Source organism: Thamnophis sirtalis, unplaced genomic scaffold (genome assembly GCF_051295495.1).
Source record: "Thamnophis sirtalis isolate CommonGarterSnake01/CBP01778 unplaced genomic scaffold, rThaSir2_p1.2 scaffold_10, whole genome shotgun sequence".
Classification (NCBI taxonomy): Eukaryota; Metazoa; Chordata; class Lepidosauria; order Squamata; family Natricidae; genus Thamnophis; species Thamnophis sirtalis.
Genome location: NW_028261390.1, coordinates 72,556,967 through 72,576,748, shown reverse-complemented (window position 1 = coordinate 72,576,748; position 19,782 = coordinate 72,556,967). Strand labels below are relative to the sequence as shown.

The 19,782-nt window shown below is 44.6% G+C and overlaps 1 protein-coding gene across 1 annotated transcript in view; it reads right to left on the bottom strand.

Annotated features, from left to right (window-relative positions):
• Positions 1-1,922: 1,922 nt before the first annotated feature.
• The window catches only part of ADGRA3 (adhesion G protein-coupled receptor A3), a 37,721-nt gene continuing 19,861 nt past the window's right edge, over positions 1,923-19,782 (bottom strand). The window contains exons 11-19 of the mRNA XM_087724900.1: positions 17,409-17,570; positions 16,478-16,681; positions 15,832-16,048; positions 15,131-15,339; positions 12,326-12,441; positions 10,533-10,656; positions 8,136-8,281; positions 3,928-4,023; positions 1,923-3,809 (exon numbers count right to left, since the gene is read on the bottom strand). Coding sequence (XP_087581026.1) covers positions 2,540-3,809; positions 3,928-4,023; positions 8,136-8,281; positions 10,533-10,656; positions 12,326-12,441; positions 15,131-15,339; positions 15,832-16,048; positions 16,478-16,681; positions 17,409-17,570 — 2,544 coding nt within the window. The 3' untranslated portion in view covers positions 1,923-2,539. The remainder of the gene's footprint in view (positions 3,810-3,927; positions 4,024-8,135; positions 8,282-10,532; positions 10,657-12,325; positions 12,442-15,130; positions 15,340-15,831; positions 16,049-16,477; positions 16,682-17,408; positions 17,571-19,782) is intronic.

Sequence of the window (19,782 nt, the reverse complement as noted above, 5' to 3'; positions counted from 1 at the left end):
GTTGGATATTCCTCAAATGAAGCTCCTTCACAGACAAGCAAGCCACTCCACAACAAAAGGAACACATGTCGGGAGCCACAAATCCCAGGCTTATTAATGCTCTACAAGGAGGCATGTTCAAACCCAAAGGAGCTTATCCTGGCTCAGGAGCTAAGCAGGGTTAGGATTAAGCCGAGTTAATACTGGGATATGACATCACTAGGCGATCCCGGAACGGCAGACTTAAGCTGGTAAATTAAAAACAACAGCCACGCACCGGGGTTGTGGCAGCCATCAACCACACAACTGCTAGGAAAATGACACAGCAGCATAGATCAAGTTGTGGTCCCAGCAACCTTCCCAGATCCTGAAACAAATTGTAGACAACAGATGTGCCTGCACTTTCTGTATTTCCCGGAGCATAAATATGTGTGTCCAAATCACTACATTTTAGTCCTGGGTTTTGGGGTTGTGTGGGTGCGTGCATGCAATTTTGTGTTTTTTAAATGGAAAGACTGATGTCAGGACTGGCTGATTCAATTCCTTTTGTTTTCCTTTGAAAACTATGAAACAACGGTTATCATCCATCCATCTATACCATCTATCAACTATGTTTGTATCTATCTATCTATCCATCCATCCATATCATTTATTATTCATCTATCAATTTATATCTTGTCTGTCCATCCATCCATCTGTCTTATCTTTCTTTCTTTCTTTCTATCTATCAATCATATCTACCAATCATATCTATTTATCTATCATCTATCAATCATATCTATCATCTATCTATCAATCATATCTATCTATCTATCATATCTATCTATCTATCCATCCATCCATATCATTTATTATTCATCTATCAATTTAGATCTTCTGTCCATCCATCCATCCATCCATCCATGTCTTGTCTTGTCTATCTGTCTATCTATCTATCTGTCTATCTATCTATCTATCTATCTATCTATCTATCATCTTTCTATCTATCTATCTATCTATCTATCTATCTATCTATCTATCTATCTATCTACCTACCTACCTACCTACCCTATTCTATCTATCATCTATCTATCATCTATCTACCTACCTACCCTATTCTATCTATCATCTATCTATCTATCTATCTATCTATCTATCTATCTATCTATCTATCTATCTATCTATCTATCTATCTATCTATCTATCTATCTTCTTTAAACAATCATATAATCCCTTGCGGGGTGGAGTCTGGGCAACCGAATGCAGCTAGCAGAGTGTGTACTGGCCAGATGCCAAAGCGGAGTTTTAGTCAGCAGATATATCTCATTGTGTCCAGAGAGAGAAATATTTCTTCCTAGGATCGAACTCACAGCCTCCTGATTGTGAGGCGAGAGCTCACAATGTTCTTCACAAAATAAACCTCTCTCTCTCTCTCTCTCTCTCTCTGTGTGTGTGTATGTGTGTGAATGCATGCATAAAACTTTTGTTAAATCCAGGGGCTGGCTGCAATCTTCTGTCAATGAGTGTCTAACACTGAATATAGCACTTTCTTGATAAATATCAAGGCATGTCCAGCTATTTAAACACTTAAAAATGCTACGTTACTTTAAACCACTGGTTCCAACCTTTTTTTGGCCATGCCCCATGTAAACATCTCTAAAATCCTAATGCCCCCCCCCCCCCCGTGACATACAGTTGTTACTTTGCTCAAAAAGTGAACTCTACTCAGGCGGAGGAAGCCCAAAAGGCCATCCACTTGGTTGAAACAAGGTTCAAACGGCCCCCATTCAAAATCAAATGGCTTCCCACGTTGTGCCCCACTGGCTTAAACTATAAGAGGACTTGTGCTGCACATTTGGAGGTAGAGATATGGGGTCAGATCCTAGGAATACAATCCTGGGCATTGTTAGCCAGCAGGAGAGTTTGTGGCCAGAATGGGGAAAGAGACAAGTCTTAGGACAGCAATTGGTACGTGACAGACGTTTAAAACAAGTTATTTATTTTACACAATTAAATACAAAAATGAAATGTATCGGACGTATCAAAGGACCATCTTACATGGAAAGAAAAAAAAGGATTTCACTGTCCAGGTTTGGCATCCCAAAACAGATGGCAACCGAAAGAGCAAAATGTAAAAATGGTAAAAATGTCACCGATGTACTTCCTAAAAGCAGATCCAAGCCCCCCACTCTTTCCCGAGGGCCCCCGCATATAAAATACCTTCATGGGACAACCGCAGAAAATGATTCGGGGCAGAGTACCAGTGTTCCTTTCAACCCCTTTTAGGGATGCGTTCAGTAGCCGGGTGTCAGCATGCTGTGGCTCCGGAGCCACATGCGGCTCTTTCGTCCCTCTGCTGCGGCTCCCTGTCGGATGATCCCAACAGCACCAGGAACCACAAAACCTGGGTAGGCATGACTGTGTGTGCGCATGCGCGTGTGTGTGTGTCATGTGACCTGGTGGGAGTGAGTGACGTTGAGTGGGCCACGCCCACCCAGGTTCTGTGGCTCCCGGTGTTTTCTTTTCTGTGGGAAATGGGTCCAAATGGCTCTTTGAGTGTTTAAGGTTGCTGACCCCTGCACTACACAGTAGTTTCATGTTTCCATAAGCCGGTCCTGATATTTCCGGTGCTGTCGGCACTCAGAAATGTCCCATCCTGGGCGCTGCTTTTCAGAGGCCCGTTCTGGACCGCTAAATTTAAGCCGTAGGACTTCTGCTGCCCTTCCAGCTCAACAGCGATGGGCTTCCTCAGCGGGTCTTTTTTAACAGCAGGCGGCACCGCTTTATCGGTGTTCCGGTGCCCTTTTTGAAGAGTGCTGTAAGTGTCGCTGCTGTCCGGCTGGGACTGGTTATACTGGCGTTCCCGGTAAGCCAGGTATGCTCTCCGGGTCCTCGAATGTCCTTCGGACGTCGTTTGACGCGTCTTAATTAAGCCGTTCTGGACGCTTCCTTCCACGCTGGTGGGGACATCGTACGCGTACTCCCGTAGGACGGTCAGCCTGCTGGCGCGGTGCCCTTTGCTTCGGTTCTTGTGATGGCGGCCGGGGTGCCCGTTGGTGCGCAAAGGCATCTCCAAAGGGGCCACGTGCATCTTGATCTCGTTGTCTACCGAGTGTTCGGTAAGACTGTTGTCCAGAGGGGGAGGGGGAGGAGGAGGGGGAGTAGGGCCGGCACTGGGGGCCACCAGGCTCAGAGGACACTGGGCCGCCGCAACCTGGATGTTGGTTAATTTGCAACCCTGCAAAGAGTTTTTTAAACTCGACGCACTCTTGTTGGTGCACGAGGACTCTGCACTGCTGTTGGTGCACTTGGCGGGGTCCCCCTTTGGGCCACTCGCCCCGGAAGAAGGCTGAACATTGACCTGTACCGAATAGGCGCTCCTCCCGGGGCAGCAGGACATCAACCAAGCATGTCGGACGTCTTCTCTGTTAACGCCGTGATGGGTTATTAAAAAACTGCTAAGGCACAAGGACAGGAGCCCAAAAAAGCAGCTGAAGACCAAATCCAAAGGGGGAGAGGAAGCCACGGAGAGGGCCCCCAAAACCCACAGAGCCACGTAGAGAAACAAAGTGAGGCTCACGCCCCGAAGTTGTGTGTGGAAGCTGTGCTCATTTTCCAAAGCTACGGTGGAAAGCAGCAACACGGAGAGCGAGTCCTGGTTGTTCAGGCTGCCGTGTTCGTTGGGGGCCAGGCGCTGCTGCTCTTCGCTGGGCTCTTTGAGTTCAAATTTACGTTCAGGGTGCCTCTTCAGCTGTATAAAAATGCTGAGGAAATACATGCAGTTTACAAAAATAATGAAGCCGGCAGGTCCATAAAAAGCTCCCAAGCTTGGTTCCCACGCCATCCAACAGCTGCAAGAAAAAGAGACATCCTAACTCTACAACTCTTGCAGGTCAGACACAAGCAGGTTCTCCACAGCCCCCCTTGTGCCTCCCCCCCCCACAACCAAACCAGCAACGCAATACTCACTAGGCTGAGTGAGGCTTGCTCCCGTAATTTCTTATATTTGCAGCAGCCGTTATCCCGCAAACGATGACAGGGATTCCTCCACCAATTAGGTAGAACCTAAAAAAAGAAGAAGCAAGAAGCCGACTATTGTTTTAAATATCAGTTTGCTTAAGAAATAGCCAGAAATATCAATAAAGGGGAACATTTGCAGCTCAGGGTTGGCGTGCAAGAATGTTTCGTGCTCTCTGAGGTGGCTTGCATTGTGGCCCGTCAGCGGTCAGCAAAGCTGGCAGAGGATTCGGACAGTGAGGAGGGTTGGGAAGGAACCTGGGCCAATCCTGGAGTCTGCGGAAGGCTCGGACGAGGGCTCTGTGTCGGTGGCAGAGAGGGGGCCAGGGCCACGTGCCAGTTATCAGCTGCCTTCAGAGTCGGACATCAGTGGGGCAGAAGAACAGCTGGAGCCTGTTCCCAGTGTGCCCATGCGCAGAGTTGCCAGAGGAAGGGAACAGCTAAAGAACAGGGGTCGACTTGGGAGTAAGGACAGAGGTGGACTATGAATGGCCCATCCCAGAGGGAATAAAAGAGGAGCAAAAGGGGAGTGGAGTTTGCAGGAGACCATTAGTTCACTTTATTGGCTCGTGACTCTCCAAGGCTCCTGGCCAAGTTCTGCAGAATGTCGGCCTGGCAGCTCTCCAACCCAGAGAAGGTCTGTGACTGTAAATCCTCCCTGGAAAGACTTTTCTGGAAGTGAATGAGCAGAATTCACAGTCAATTAATAAAAGGGGTTTTTGTTGGGACAAGTAGTTTGCTTCAGGTTCTCGGGAAGCCTCGGTCAGAATACCTGTGGTTTTGGGATCAGTTCTTGATCTTGTTTTGGGATCAGTTCTTTTGGCATCTTGGGCCTTCAGAAAACTCCCCATCCATTTTACTTCTTTGACTTTTATGTTACATTAGAATAGAATAGAGTAGAATAACATTGAATATAGAATAACAGAGTTGGGAGGGACCTTGGAGGTCTTCTAGCCCAACCCCCTGCTTAGGCAGGAAACCCTACACTACTTCAGACAAATGGTTATCCAACCTCTTCTTAAAAACCTCAGTCTTGGAGCATTCACAACTTCTGGAGGCAAATAAATTCCACTGCTTAATTGTTCTCACTGTCGGAAAATGTCTCCTCAGTTCTAAGTTTCTTTTCTCCTTGATTAATTTACATCCGTTGCTTCTTGTCCTGCCCTCAGGTACCTTGGAGAATAGTTTGACCCCCTCTTCTTTATGGCAACCCCTGAGATATTGGAACACTTTAGATGAGCAGGAAATAAAGTCCAATTAAAATCACGGTGTTACAATATTTTTACTCAATTTTGAGGAAAGCTGATCAGCTTCTGCCACCTTGTGGACAAAGATGGAGAGAAATCATTTTAACAAATAAGGCAGAGCAATATTAAAATGGGAAGCTGTGATCTGGAGCAAGATAAAATGACAAATTAGCCTGGCCTCTTCGTTTCTTACTGTTTTTCTATTTCACACATCCATCCAAAGTAGTTTTGAACTTTTTCAGATGGAAGAGCGAGCATATCATACATGCCCGCAATAAAAATGTATACAGAGAATAAGCTGACATGAATAATTATTAGCGAGATGTTAAGTCTCTGGATAGCTTCACTTATATTTCATTAGAAGCTTACGATATTTAAAAGAATGCAGTTCAACATGTTAAAAATATTTGATATCCTGTCTCTGGAAAAAAATGTACGCGGCTTTTCCTTTGCATTCTGCAAATGTTAATTCACTCTGAAGGCGAATGAGAAGAGAGTCTACTCACAGACCTCTCAGTTTTACAAATGTTCTCTTCTGCCATTAAGAATTTCCCTTTCTCAGTAAAGAGATATCCCTTATTTGTTATTTATGTCCGTGGCTTATATATGCAACTATCATGGAGCAAAACCTTTGTCTCATACTGTAGATATCTAGTTAATAAGAATAAGGTAAAGATTCCCCTCGCATATACATATATTCTAGTCATTCCCAACTCTAGGGGGCAATGGTGCTCATCTCCGTTCCAAAGCCGAAGAGCCAGCGCTGTCCGAAGACGTCTCCATGGTCATGTGGCCAGCATGACTCAACACCGAAGACGCACTGAATGCTCTTCCCTTCCCACCAAAGGTGGCTCCTATTTTTCCACTTGCATTTTTCACGTGCTTTCGAACTGCTAAGTTGGCAGAAGCTGGGACAATTGCCGACCTTTCTGATGAACAAGCTCAGCGTCTTAGCCACTGAGCCACTTTTAGTTAATAAGAATACATGACATATAGATGATGCCAAGTTATCCGCTGACAATATTTATATATCCAAGTATCTAAATTTTGCCTTCCTGGTGAGCATTCGCAATTAAGAAAGGAAAAAAAGAAAGGCTATATATATATATGAAGACCACGCTATCATAAATCTCAGTTAAGAACAAAGCAAATGAAACATAACCTTTATGTAAAAGAGGAAGTTCAATACTACACAAAGACCTTGTGAGAATAAAATTGTTGTAACTGTCATCTTCACCCAGTTAGGGGCTGAAAGGGGATTTAATGCTGGTGAGACACAATTAATGAGATTTGAAAGCGGGGAAAACAACTGAAGGCAAGAGTTCTTTGAGGAACCGATTAAATTAATGATTAATGAACTGAAAGTTCGGTAAGTAGAAGCAGAGATTCTAAGAGTCGTCAATCTACTGTTAAGAAGGATGTGAGAAAGGAAGAAAGCAGAAGACATTATTGGATGGAAAAACAGCACCTGAAACCGGTCTGTGTTACTTTCCAGGGAAAGGGATTAAACCAGCCAATGTGTATTTATTCAGAAGACGGTGGTTCCAAATGATTTTGAGACAGGAAAAGAGATAAACAGAAAGAAGCCAAATGACCTGGGAACATGGCAGGAGGTGACAGGCCCCAGGAAAGGAGGGGAACAAAAAAATCAGGAGTTTGGTAGCACCTTTTCTGACCAACAGATTTTATTAAGGGAGATCTGAGTCCTCTTTTGCATCGGAAGAAGTAACTGCTACACAGAAAAGCTTCTAAGCCTTTTCATAAAATTTGATGGTCAGAAAAGGTGCTTCCAGCCTCCTGGGCTTCCAGCCTCCTGGGTTTTTCTTTTAAGAATTATTATTATTATTATTTATTAAATTTATAGGCCGCCCAATCCCACAAGAATGACATGTAGGCTATCAGAATCTCTTAAATAATGGCCAAATTAGTTATGGCTAAGGAAAAACTTGTTTAAGAAGCCTATTTTTTTTTTTAAAAAGAAGGAAAAATGAAAAATCATCTGTAAAAATATAATAACGACATTATATTTTTTGAAATGGTTGGTTGTCTTACGTCTGCTTCAAAGCTACCTTAGTGCGAAGATCTTACTTACACCAAGCATTTCATCAAGAAAATTTACTTGAACGGGATGGTGACATATGCTCTGCTGAATTAATACGTATTTGACTTAATTAAGGATTAAAAGAAATTTCAAAACAGAACCACCTTTAATTACTGAGTCTACTGCCATTAATTAACCTACCCTGCTTACATTTGTTTTTCCCTTTAATATGGAACTTATGAAGCAACATTTCATATATTGTTGATTAAAGTTGATTAAACAGAGGCGTTAGAAGCAAGTGAGTTTTGATCAGCGTAGAGAAACTTTCCTGCACTTCTACTTTTGCTATTGCTGATGATTTATTGTATGCTTTTGCTTAGACAGTGTTTCTCAACCTTGGCGACTTTAAGTCCTGTTGGACTTCAACTCCCAGAATCCCCCAGCTGTGCTGGCTGGGGGATTCTGGGAGTTGAAGTCCAACAGGACTTAAAGTCGCCAAGGTTGAGAAACACTGGCTTAGGGGCTTATAATGAAGGGAAATAAAAATGAAGCCATTTTTTTTTTCCTTCTCTGAATTCTCCTTCCCAAACAGAACAAAAGACACTATCCAGAAATAAAGCCTTGATTCCAGCTTCAGCATATTCCCTGGATGTTAAAACCAGCAGAGACCTGTAGAAATTTGTGTTTTGGCAAGCATGAAGTGAGGGTAGTGGTCGTGTGCCTGTGGACTCTTTGGATTTCCCCAACATCATCCTAGGACTTTTGAGATAAACTCTTAATTTGGCCCCCATGATTTCAACTCCTCCATCAAATTTGGTCCAGTCGAGTTACGGCGATTGCAATAAAACAAAGCTGGATTGCTGGCTTCTCACCTCAGCATCGGCCTTGGAGGAGGAGGAGGTTCCCCAGGATCCTGGCACCGTTTGGCCTTTCTGGTGACTTGTTTGTAGATGTTCCTAGATGTGAGTCCCATCCATAACAAGGTGGCAAGGGTGGAGTAGTGCAAGATTATCCCAACCTGGAAAACAGTCGTCAGAAACTTCATGTGGATCAAGAGAGAAATTTTTCCCCCCATCTCTTCACTCTCCGATTCTTCAGCAGTTTGTTTTGCAAGCAATCTAACCAGTAAAGCTCGCTAAGGAACAGAACGGTCATTGGCAAAGCTACTAAAGAACTCGCTCTGCTTTCCAAAAGAGATGCATTTATTAAACTTCTAATTATCTTTTTAGCATATGTTTTCAACACTGCACACCAAGACAACTAGACACAAGGACAGATTTTTCCCGAATGCCATCACTCTGCTAAACAACTAATTCCCTCAGCACTGTCAAACTATTCACTAAGGCTGCATTATTATTATTCCTATTAGTCTTCTCATCGTTCCTATCCCCCATCTCCTCCCACTTATGACTGCAGGACTGGAACTCTGTTGCTCGTATCCTTACGATTTATATTGATATTGTTTCCTAATATGATTTGATTGCTTAATGCTATGAGTATCATTAAGTGTTGCACCTTATGATTCATGACAAATGTATCTTGTCTTTTTATGTACTCTGAGAGCATCTGCACCAAAGACAAATTCCTTGTGTGACCAATCACACTTGGCCAATAAAGAATTCTATTCGATTTCTGTTTTTTATTCTGATATTTTATTCTATTCTATTTCATTCTATTTTATTCTATTCCTATTCTTTATTCTGATATTCTATTCTTTATTCTGATATTCTATTCTATATTCTATTCTATTCTCTTGTTCTACTGCTCAGAAATCCCTTTGCGAAAAAGAATACAATTGTAATGGCAGCTGATATTGAAACAGACCCAGGAAACCAGCGATCCGGTTAACATTTGACAATATGTGACACAACTGCTGACCTTTCTGATCGACAAGCTCAGCGTCTTAGCCACTGAGCCACCACATCCCTCCCCCACCTTTTAAAAAGACGACTCGTTAACAAAACAAACACAAACGGATCTTCTCCAGCCAAGGTTTGTCCAGGGGCGTTCATGACAGCTGACAGGATCTGGCAGTTGAGCCTCCCTCATTTGAAGGAGGTTGGGGAAAGCTGCTATAAATCAAAACCGCAAGAGTGTGATTTTTTTTGTCAGGACCTTGTCTTGGGAGTCCTTTGACTTTTGGCTAGAAGAATTAATGGCCGTCATCAATCAAAATAAGGGCCAAGTGAAGAGCACCTCACTGGAGATCTCCAAGTGGCTTTTTTGCGAGCATAAAATGACTTGCCAGCAACGTAGCAGCACGCAGAGACTACAGAACTCACACACACCCAGGGACACGTGACAGGCTGCCTCAGAAGATCTTTAACCAATAACAGATGCTCATCGATATGATTCTTGTAATCTATTCACCCAGGATCTACACAAACAAGTTTTCTTTTCCTCCACACCTTGCCTTCAAATATTACACCTGTTTGGCCACTCCAGGTAGCTGATGAAGGGAGCTGTGGCTCACAGCTCCCTTCATCAGATATATATATGTAAAATAAATAAATAAAGGGAGACTAGTATAGATCTATTTCAAGCTATTTAGCTCTCATCAGCTAGCCATACCCTTACTGGGAATCGAACCTGTGCTGTATTGCATGTTAGGGAGACGTCTTAGCGAACACCTTCTGTTCCTGTAAATATGTTGTATTTATCAGCACAAATACAACATATGTAACAAAAAGGCAACAGTAAAAATATTGGGTTTCTGCCTGGATGGCCTCTTGTGACGAGCCGAAGGACAGAGAATGGAAGTAGTGATCGTCCTCCCATATTTGGGCATACCGGGGGTTCTAAAATCTAATAGATACCTTTCACCCTGGCTTGGCTGATAACGGATCAGAGCCTGTGGCCTAATGGCTAAGACGTCTGCCTAACATGTAATATAGCCCAGGTTCAAATCCCAGTAAGGTTATGGCTAGCTGATGAGAGCTAAATAGCTTGAAATAGATCTATACTAGTCTCCCTTTATTTATCAGCACAAATACAACATGTATGTATGTATGTATGTATGTATGTATGTATGTATGTATGTATGTATGCAAATTATAATTAATTATATATCTCCTGGAAATATGCTACCAGACACCTATTGTTTAAAATTGTTTTAAAAATAAAATTGATGTCCTGAACATAAAGTTCCAGAAAATTAACAGTTAACACTGATTTTTTTTTTTTAAAAAAATCCCCTTTAACTAATGGACTTCATTCTTGAGTTTAGTTTTTCCTTTCCCCGCAATTTTTCCAGGATGCGTCTGACTTACCGCTTGGCAGATGCTGGTATGTTTGGTCTGAGTTATGCCTCCAACAAACACCAGGCATGTCAGGAAAATATGAAAGCTGAGGTTTATTAACATGTGCCAGCTTTTAAGGCTGATCCTGATGACACTGTGGAATGGAAAAAGAAAACCACAGCAGTTATTTTGCAGACAAACCTAAGTATTAATCGATTAGACAAAGAAATCATTCGTAATTTTGGTCCCCAAAACTTGAAACCATCCTGGTAAAACTCAAATGATCAATGCAAAAACGTATTTACAAACGTGATGCCTTTATAACAGCAGGGGGGAAAAGCTAAAATCAGGCAGCCTGATCAGCTAAGACAGACTGCTTTTAATCTTCAGGGAAGGTTTACTACTGTAACACGACTAAAGTCACCGTCTGTTCCTGTAAATTGCAAGGATTTTTAGAGCCCCTTTTAGAATAAATGCTCACTTTCCATGAAACCATCCTGCTTGCTTAATTTATGCAAATGTTCTAGAGCAATGCCAATACTTTTCAGACTTTAACTGAAGTTCAGCAGTGAATTGGTTTCTTGCAGAAAGTTTCTCTGCTATTATTCATCTCTTACTGACATCTTTCTGAAGCCACATTAGGCTAAATTTTTCATAAACTAAGACTTGCTCAATCTATAAACCCGAGGAAGGGGAGGGTTCTACACAATTTTAAACAGTTGTATTTGCCCCTCTGTATTTAGGATGCTGTTATCAGTCCAAAACAAAAGAAACCACGGCAAAGCAGAATTATTACAGGAATGAATTTTGCAAGCATTCTACGGAGCTGCAACAAATGTTAGAACTCTTTTTTCTACCAGCAGGATCACAAATATTTCAAAAATAATTAAAGGCCCAGAAATAACCCTTTCTCTGCCTGAAGCGTCAGAATGGGCCTCAGTGTTAGGAGAAATTAAATAAATGAAATAAATGTTAATAAGAGTATATCTGGAGCAGACTTTAGCATGATAGATTATGAGCTTATGGTGTAGCGCACGTTAGGTGGCAGAGCCATTTTACTGAACTCTTTTGATGATTTAATACCCCGAATTGAGGAATATGACATTGAAGCCTTCCTGCTAATTCAGTCTGAAGCTCTGCATTTTTCAGTATTAATCTTCACACGTGCGCAGATGAGGCAAGGAGGCACATTTGGTGAAATGTTAGAACGATGCCAAGCATGAGAAAGAAATGCTTCATGAAGCACAAATGGGGAATCTTTCTTCAAAGCGGTATTTACACAAAGCTTGTGCATCTGTTTCGCTGCCTCAGGTCAGTAGCCAAGACGGCGAAGGACTGGCTACAGGTAGTCCTCGACTTACAACCACAATGGAGGCCAAAATGTATCTTGCAAACGGAGAGATTTGCTGAGGATTGCCCCTTTTTACGACCTTTCTTGCCACAGCTGTTAAAGCGAATCACTGCAGTCGTTAAGTCAGCACCACCGTTGTTAAACCCGGCTTCCTTGACGGCTTTGATTGTTGGAAGGTCGCTAAAGGGGGAATCTCACACGATCCTGGGACATTGCAACTGTCATAAATATGAGTCAGCTGCCAAGCGTCCAAACTTTTGATTACATGACAACGGTCGCAAAGTGTGAAAAATGGTGCTGTGTCACTTTTTTTCAGTGCCACTGTAATTTGGAACGGTCACTAAGTTGAGGACCACCTGCCCGTGAGTGCTTTGAAGGCAGATGTTTTGTTAGTGCCGGTGCGCCCCTCCCTCCTAACCCCCCGCTGGTTGAGCCCGAGTGAATCCACAGAGACGGAGAAGGATGAGGCTACCTGTGGTGATAGGCGTAGCTAATGTGGACCATCAAGAGGCAGCTCAGCAGAATCACAGCAGACACATAGACCACTGGGTGGAGGAGGCCGGCTGACTGGGGGAACCCTGTCAAATCCTGACAGGCGAGACAACATGAGACAATTCAGAAGGTTAGTCCAACCTGGGTCTAAGGTCTAACGTCAGGAGGGTTGCAAGTGGAAGATTAGGCCAGGCCAGGAGGCCGTGTGACTGGAGCAGAGCCCACCAGGCAGGATTTCATCAGGGAGATCTGCTCCGCCTCCCACCGTCCCCCTCCCACCCTTTCGGCAAGGGGGAACTGGGAGCCTCACCAAAGGTTGGATCACAAGGCACAGAGCATCATGAACACATCTATCCATCCATCCATCCATCCATCCATCCATCCATCTATCTATCTATCTATCTCTATCGATCATCTATCTATCTATCCATCCATCCATCCATCATTAAACTATGTATCTATCATTATCAATCTATCATTATCAATCATCTCTATGTCTATCATCTCTCTCACACACACACTCCCCCCTCTATATATATATATATATATTATCCATCATATCTATGTATCTATCGTTAATTACTAATCATCTATATATCTGCTACGTATCTATGTACTCTGTTATCTATGTTATCTATGTATCTATCTATGTATCCATCCATCTATCCATCCATCCATCAATTTCTGTCTCTCTCTCTCTCATCTATCCTATCCATCCATCATTATCTATCTATCCATCCATCCATCCATCCATCCATCCATCCATTTCTGTCTCTCTCTCTCTCATCTATCCCATCCATCCATCTATCATTATCTATCTATCTGTCATCTATCTATCTATCTATCTATCTATCTATCTATCTATCTATCTATCTATCTATCTATCTATCTATCTATCTATCTATCTATCTATCTATCTACTTACCTACCTACCTACCTACCTACCTACCTACCTACCTACCTGGCTAATCCTGCCAGTAAGATGCCTTCAGCATCTTCCTGGCAGGATTAGGGAGATCATAATATCCATAATGTGCAAACTGTGATTTGAGATAAAAATGCTAGAACCAAAACTAGTGCTGGATATGAATGAACATTGCCTTGATGGACAGGAAGGGTTGCAATCCTATTGATCATAGCAGGATGAAATGCGTTTGCACAGCGATGACAGAACGGCACAACAGAAAAGCTCACAACAAGAATGACAAAAAAAGAACAGCATCCCTGGGGTGCTCATCTCTGGTGAGAGAAAGCAAGGAGGCCGAAGTGACGCTGGGCTGCTTTTCATTTTCAAGAGGTTTAGGAATAGGAGGAAGGAACATCCCATTGCTGATTTGTACAAATGAGGATATAAATCTAAAGGATTTCTATAAATGTAGGAACTTTTGCCTAAAAGATCCAAAGCCTCATGTTTTTCATGCTTTTAAAAAGCAGTTCGCAGAAGGGCTACACGTTGTATGACTCAGAGAAGGAATTACCGCTGAGATAATGTCAATTAACTTATTAAAACAGCTAAAATCCCCCCATTAAAAAAGGAATTTTTCTTCATAGCAATCTCAGTGTCATATACTTTTTTAAAAAAAGAAGAAGATGGCATACCAATTAAAGTTCTGAGACCGGGATCTTGTAGATCCAAAGACCAGGGGGGGATGGGTGGGGGGTGATTTTAAGTACTACTTTTTCTTTCATAAGGCTTTTTAACAGGGCATGATCTCTCAGATTTCTTTATCTTTTTCCTCCTTTCCTATTTAACAGAACACTTGCAATTTCAAAACGTGGTAGCCTCATCCGCCTCTTATATACCCGTAAGTTGCTCTTTTAAGTTAGACAGTCCTTGACTTACAACCACGACTGAGCCCAACGTTTCTGTTGTTGGGTGAGACAGCCAGGTGAGTTTGGTCCCGTTTTACGACTTTGCTTGCCGCAGTTGTTAAGTGAATCGCCCCGGCCGTTAGGTTAGCAAAGGAATCCTGCTTCCCCATTGACTTTGCTTGCCAGAAGGTGGCCATAGGGGATCATGGGACATCTCCCCCCCCCCCCGGGAGAGGGACGCTGCAACCATCGTAAGTACCTGCCAGTTGCCAAGAGTCTGAATTTGGATCGCGTGACCATGGGGATGCTGCAATGGTCGTAAGTGTGGAAAACAGTCATAAGTCATTTAAAGTGTTGTTTAACTTTAGACCAGGGGTGTCCAAACTTGGGAACTGGAGTCCACAAGTCCTAAAGTTCCCAAGTTTGGACATCCCTACGGTCACTAAATGGAGGGATGTTAAGCCTGGACTACGGGTTTCCATCCCAGCGAAAAGGAAGGAGAGAGATTTGAGCCTGCGACTCTTAAAAGCCACCCAATCTGTCCACCTTGCGCCATCCTCTCTGCCAAGGGCAAGAGCCGAGGTGGCGCAGTGGTTAAATGCAGCACTGCAGGCCACTTCAGCTGACTCCTATCTGCAGTTCAGCTGTTCAAATCTCACCGGCTCAAAGGTTGACTCAGCCTTCCATCCTTCCGAGGTGGGTGAAATGAGGACCCAGATTGTTGTTGGGGGCGATATGCTGACTCTGTAAACCGCTTGGAGAGGGCTGAAAGCCCTATGAAGCAGTATATAAGTCTAACTGCTATTGCTAACTGCTAACTGTCAAGACTCCCCGACACGCCAGAGTTCATTCCTGACAGGTTGATACCGTGATAGGAACCACCCACCCAACCAAGGCCCCCACCTGGATGACGTTATCGGGGTGTTGTGTTTCCCCCCCCCCACCTGGCCCTTAAGGAAACCACGGAACCCACCATCAGGACGGCGTAATTGCTGAGGGAGGAGCACTGCATGGCGGTGACATTTTCATCGGAAAAAAGGATACGGCAGCCGTCTGATTTCCAACCGCCTTGTCCGTTCAGTAGACCGAAGTCCCACTGAGCCGCCACCGCTTCCGTCCCGTGCGCAAGGCGCCTCAAGGTCACGTTGATGGGGACGTCCTGATAGGGTGGGCTTACGCCGTCTTGTTTGGTCACAAAGAAAAGGAAAAGTGTGTGTGTGTGTGTATTTTTACGCACAGGCTAAAATTAAAGAGATGGTTATTTCCAGAACGGAGAGAGTGTAGGGCAGCGGCGTCAAAGGGCCAAGGGCTGGGTCCGGACCGCAGGGTACTTAGATGTGGCCTGCTGGGCCATCCTGGAAGCAGCCAAAGACCGCCGCGTGCGTCTTCTGCCAGTGAGAATGGGCTCCCAAGCTCTGCTTTTGCTGGCAGAGGGTTGCAGGAGGACGTGGCAGCCGAAAACGGAGCTCGGGAGCCTGCTTTCGCCGGCAGAGCACTCGGGCCACCAACAGGCGCCCCCGACACGAGTGACGTCGAGCTGTCCACGCCCCTCCCTGCCCCCTTCCCCAAGGTCAAACACAACGCTGATGCGTCCCTCAATGAAGCCGAGTTTGACACCCCTGGAGTAAGGGACGCAAGAGGGGACAGGAGACGAGAGCCCGCTAAGGGACAAACCTGCTTTGGTGAGGATGACCGGGGTGACCACCGTCAGGCGTTTCCTGTCGGCGCTCAAAGTGGTGGAATTGCCCGTCGACGGGAAGAGTTTCCCATTCCGGAAGGCGATCAGCTGAAGCCTGTAGAGAGCGTCTTCCGTGGGGGGCTGAATCTCTCTCTTCTGCCTCTGGTGAAACAAGGCCGGGGGCAGCTGGATGGACGCCTCCACAACCGTGTTCTGCAAAAAGGAAGCAGCGCAGTTAACGCAGGGTACAGGCAGCCCTCGAGGGGCGACGGCGCGTCGAGTGGAAGGTACAACGGCACTGGGGGGAAAAAAGTGACTGATGGCCTGTTTTTCAGGTGGTTAGAAGGCAGCATGCAGGCTGACTCTACCGACTGTCAGCAGTTCGATCCTGACCGGCTCAAGGTTGACTTGGGCTTAAAAACCATAGAGTTAGTTTTAAAACGATGCAATCTTTTGATATAGGATAAATGACATGCTGGTTTTCAGCCTAATCTCCCCCCCCCCCTGATCTGTTCATGTACAAAGGTCATTTCATGCTTGTAGTTGGAAATGGCAGCACCCCCAAATGCTCCAATGCCGGAGGGCACCTGGAACACAAAGCAGGTGCGCCCATGCGCGTAGGGTGGCTTAGCTTCCATTCACCTTGAGCGCGAGGCTGGACAAGGTGTTTGAGATGTTGCATTTCAAGCCCAGCTGCTTGTCCAGGCTGCCCTCCAGGTCTCTTCGTCCATAGTCAGAGAAGCCCGAGCGATCGGCCGCGGCGATCTTCCGGAACACGGTGCAGGTCATCCCAGTGAAGCTAGAGCCCTTGATGACGTAAGCTTCCACTGCAATATTTGGAGAATACTGTTGGAACAAAACGACACAAACAAAAATTCCGTGCTGTGTGCTGCAAAAGTGGTAGATCAGCTCCCCAAATACGCCAAATTGTTAGAATAGAAAACTTCCAAAAAAAACGGCCTTGGAAGAGTAAGCATTACATGTCTCTGTGTGTGTGTGTGTATAAAAATATTATATCAAATCAATCCGTTGATTGATCCTGTCTGTCGGTCCACTAGGCCAGTGGTCTCCAACCTTGGCAACTTTAAGACTTGTGGACTTCAACTCCCAGAGTTCCTCAGCCAGCTGGCTGAGGAACTCTGGGAGTTGAAGTCCACAAGTCTTAAAGTTGCCAAGGTTGGAGACCACTGCACTAGGCAATAGGCTGATTCTGTAGGCAGTTTAAGAGAGGCCTGTAAGTGCTACTGCTATCGTATGCTCAAGAAAGGAAACCCCCACCAAGTCACCAACATTTGGAGCTGCTACCCAAGTGCCCCTCCCACAGGTGTGGGGGGAGGAGAGCTCTTATTTCCCCATGCAGCCTTGCCTTGATCTGTCCCATTTCTGAAAGTTTATCTCCCCCCTTGAGGCCAAATGCAGTCCCCCACCCCCCACCTTCAGCTTCCTTTTCAGAAGTGTTACAAGGCTGAGAGGCAGAATCCCGATCCCTTTTCAAGCATTTCAATGAAAGTAAAACACAGCTTTGACTCGATCTGCGGGGGTCCCAATGGCAAACAAGTGTGTCAGTCCTTACCGTCGAGTAAACTTGAGCCCCATTAGCCAGCCGGTAGGTTGCAATCCTTTGTAAGCATTGTGCAATTCTGGTACAGGCCTTGGCTTCTCTCTGGGCCACCCACAGGATGTGTTCATCAGCCAGCATGATGTTGCTAGCAATGTCCACCATCACATCCCCCAGCTGGCAGGAGAAGAGCAGAAGACGTGTCAGCCTCAGCTTTGGCACAATTTTGCACAGAGGTTTATTCATTACCTTCCCCCCTTTCTCCATTCAATAAATGGATGTTGTTTCTTGAGCTTCACTTTCCATATTTGTATTATCATTCATTCAAATCCACCAATTGGAAAGGACAAACCCTCCCTTGGGTCTAAATTTAACCCTTGGTCATGTCACACGCTCCATTTATACCTTAAGTCTGTTTTTGTCCACTCAGCAAATTTCATTTTTAACGACAGGCCTTCAGCAGTTTATTATACCCACGTTTTGTTCACGTGGTTTTCCTAGGCCTCAAAATCGATTCTTCAGCAGGACTTACTGCGCCACAGATTAGGAAATACTTTCCCAACAAATGGAACGCGATTCTTAATAATGGTTGGTTATAATTGCTCATTTGAATAATATACTGGACGGAAAGCTTTTGGGTGCACTCCTAAAAAAATGCATAAGTAGGTTTCCCACCCCCCCTCCCCCCAAAAAAGCATAACATAAATACAAAGTTTGTGTTTGCAAAAATAGAAATTACGGTAATCGGATTGTGTTGGGTTTTATTTTTTTTAATTAAAAAAGGCATACAATGGGAAAAAAGTTAAAAGGCAGTCCTTACAAGGCTGTGGAGCCAAATTTTCAAATATTTTAGAATTTAGTCAAATCAAGCTTTTCAGAATGCTGGGAATCAATCAAACATCGATGTGATTGTTTATTCCTAGAGAAGAATAAGGTGTGAAGCATTGACGTTTGACTGAGCAAAATGTTTATTCTAGGAATGCCCAAGTTTTCTCCACCCGTCAACCAGGGAGAAGGGAGTTTAAATAAAACAAGCCCAATAAAATTAGCCATGTTTTAAAAAATGGATTTTTCTTTCATCATTTCATTTTCAGCTGTCTGCCTTTTCAGAAACGGGAAACCCAAGGAAATAGCAGTAGACTTATATACCGGTTCATAGGGCTTTCAGCCCTCTCTAAGCGGTTTACAGAGAGTCAGCATATTGCCCCCAACAATCTGGGTCCTCATTTTACCCACCTCGGAAGGATGGAAGGCTGAGTCAACCCTGAGCCGGTGAGATTTGAACCGCTGACCTGCTGATCTAGCAGTAGCCTGCAGTGCTGCATTTAACCACTGCGCCACCTCGGCTCCTATTACCAGGCAAGGTTAAAAGTAGCTGGACCTGTCCTGTAATTGCTTGGGTGAATAGGTGTGCCTTGAGTTCTTTTCCTGAAAGAGGGCCAGGTAAGACCAAACTTGACTCCTCTCGGGAGTGCAACAGGCTGGCTTAGTCAGCATGGAAAGACCATGGCGCAATCTGGATTTGACCCCCCCGTGCTGTAAAGGGAAAAGGCTGCCATCTGCATCTGCCTGAAGGAGGGGAAGGGCCACCAGAAGTTATTGGGCAGTAAAAGGTTCTTGGTACAGAAAACAAGGACTCCCCATTTCAGCACCAAACTAAATCTACACTGCAGGCCAATGAAGGGGGATATTTGTAGCTCAGGATTGACCCTGAGGGGTCCGTGGTGCTCTCTGAGCTTGCTTGTTTTCTGGCAGACGTCTCAGGACCCAACTAGGGAACATCATCATCAGTGCTAGGAGGGAGTGTGGCCTGCTGTCAGTTTATATTCAAGAAACTGCCAAAGAAGCCAACAGCAAACAGCCCGAGCAAAGAACCTCTGAGCGCACCTCACCAACCAACCCTAACAGGGTAAGAATGTAAACTGAGAGTAAACCCCATTCCTTACTAGCACTGATGATGTTACCTATTTGGGTCATGAAACGCCTGCAGGAAAACAAACAGAGAGCCCTCAAACTGAAGACTGCCAGCAAATTTAAGCCACCCTTGGTTGCCTGGAGTTATCCAGGTGCTCTGGGCTTAAGTGTGACTTGTAACTACTGAGTTAAGTGCTGCAGTCCCCCCCCCCCCCCCCCGGATCTCATTTGAATTTCATGAGGTACAATTAATTTCCCCCTGGAGACAAAGCAGTTTTTCCCTCCCTGCTAATTGACTAAAGTGGAACAAACAAGTTGTTCAGGAATTATTATTATTTTTTTTATCAAGAATTATGCCTGCATCCTTTGGCCTTTAAAACTGTCTGGCAAACATTGCACGGAGTATTTCCCCGGTTTGGATTGGCAATGCCAGGGGCAATGAGTGTGAATGTTTTTCCTCTGCAAAACGCACGCT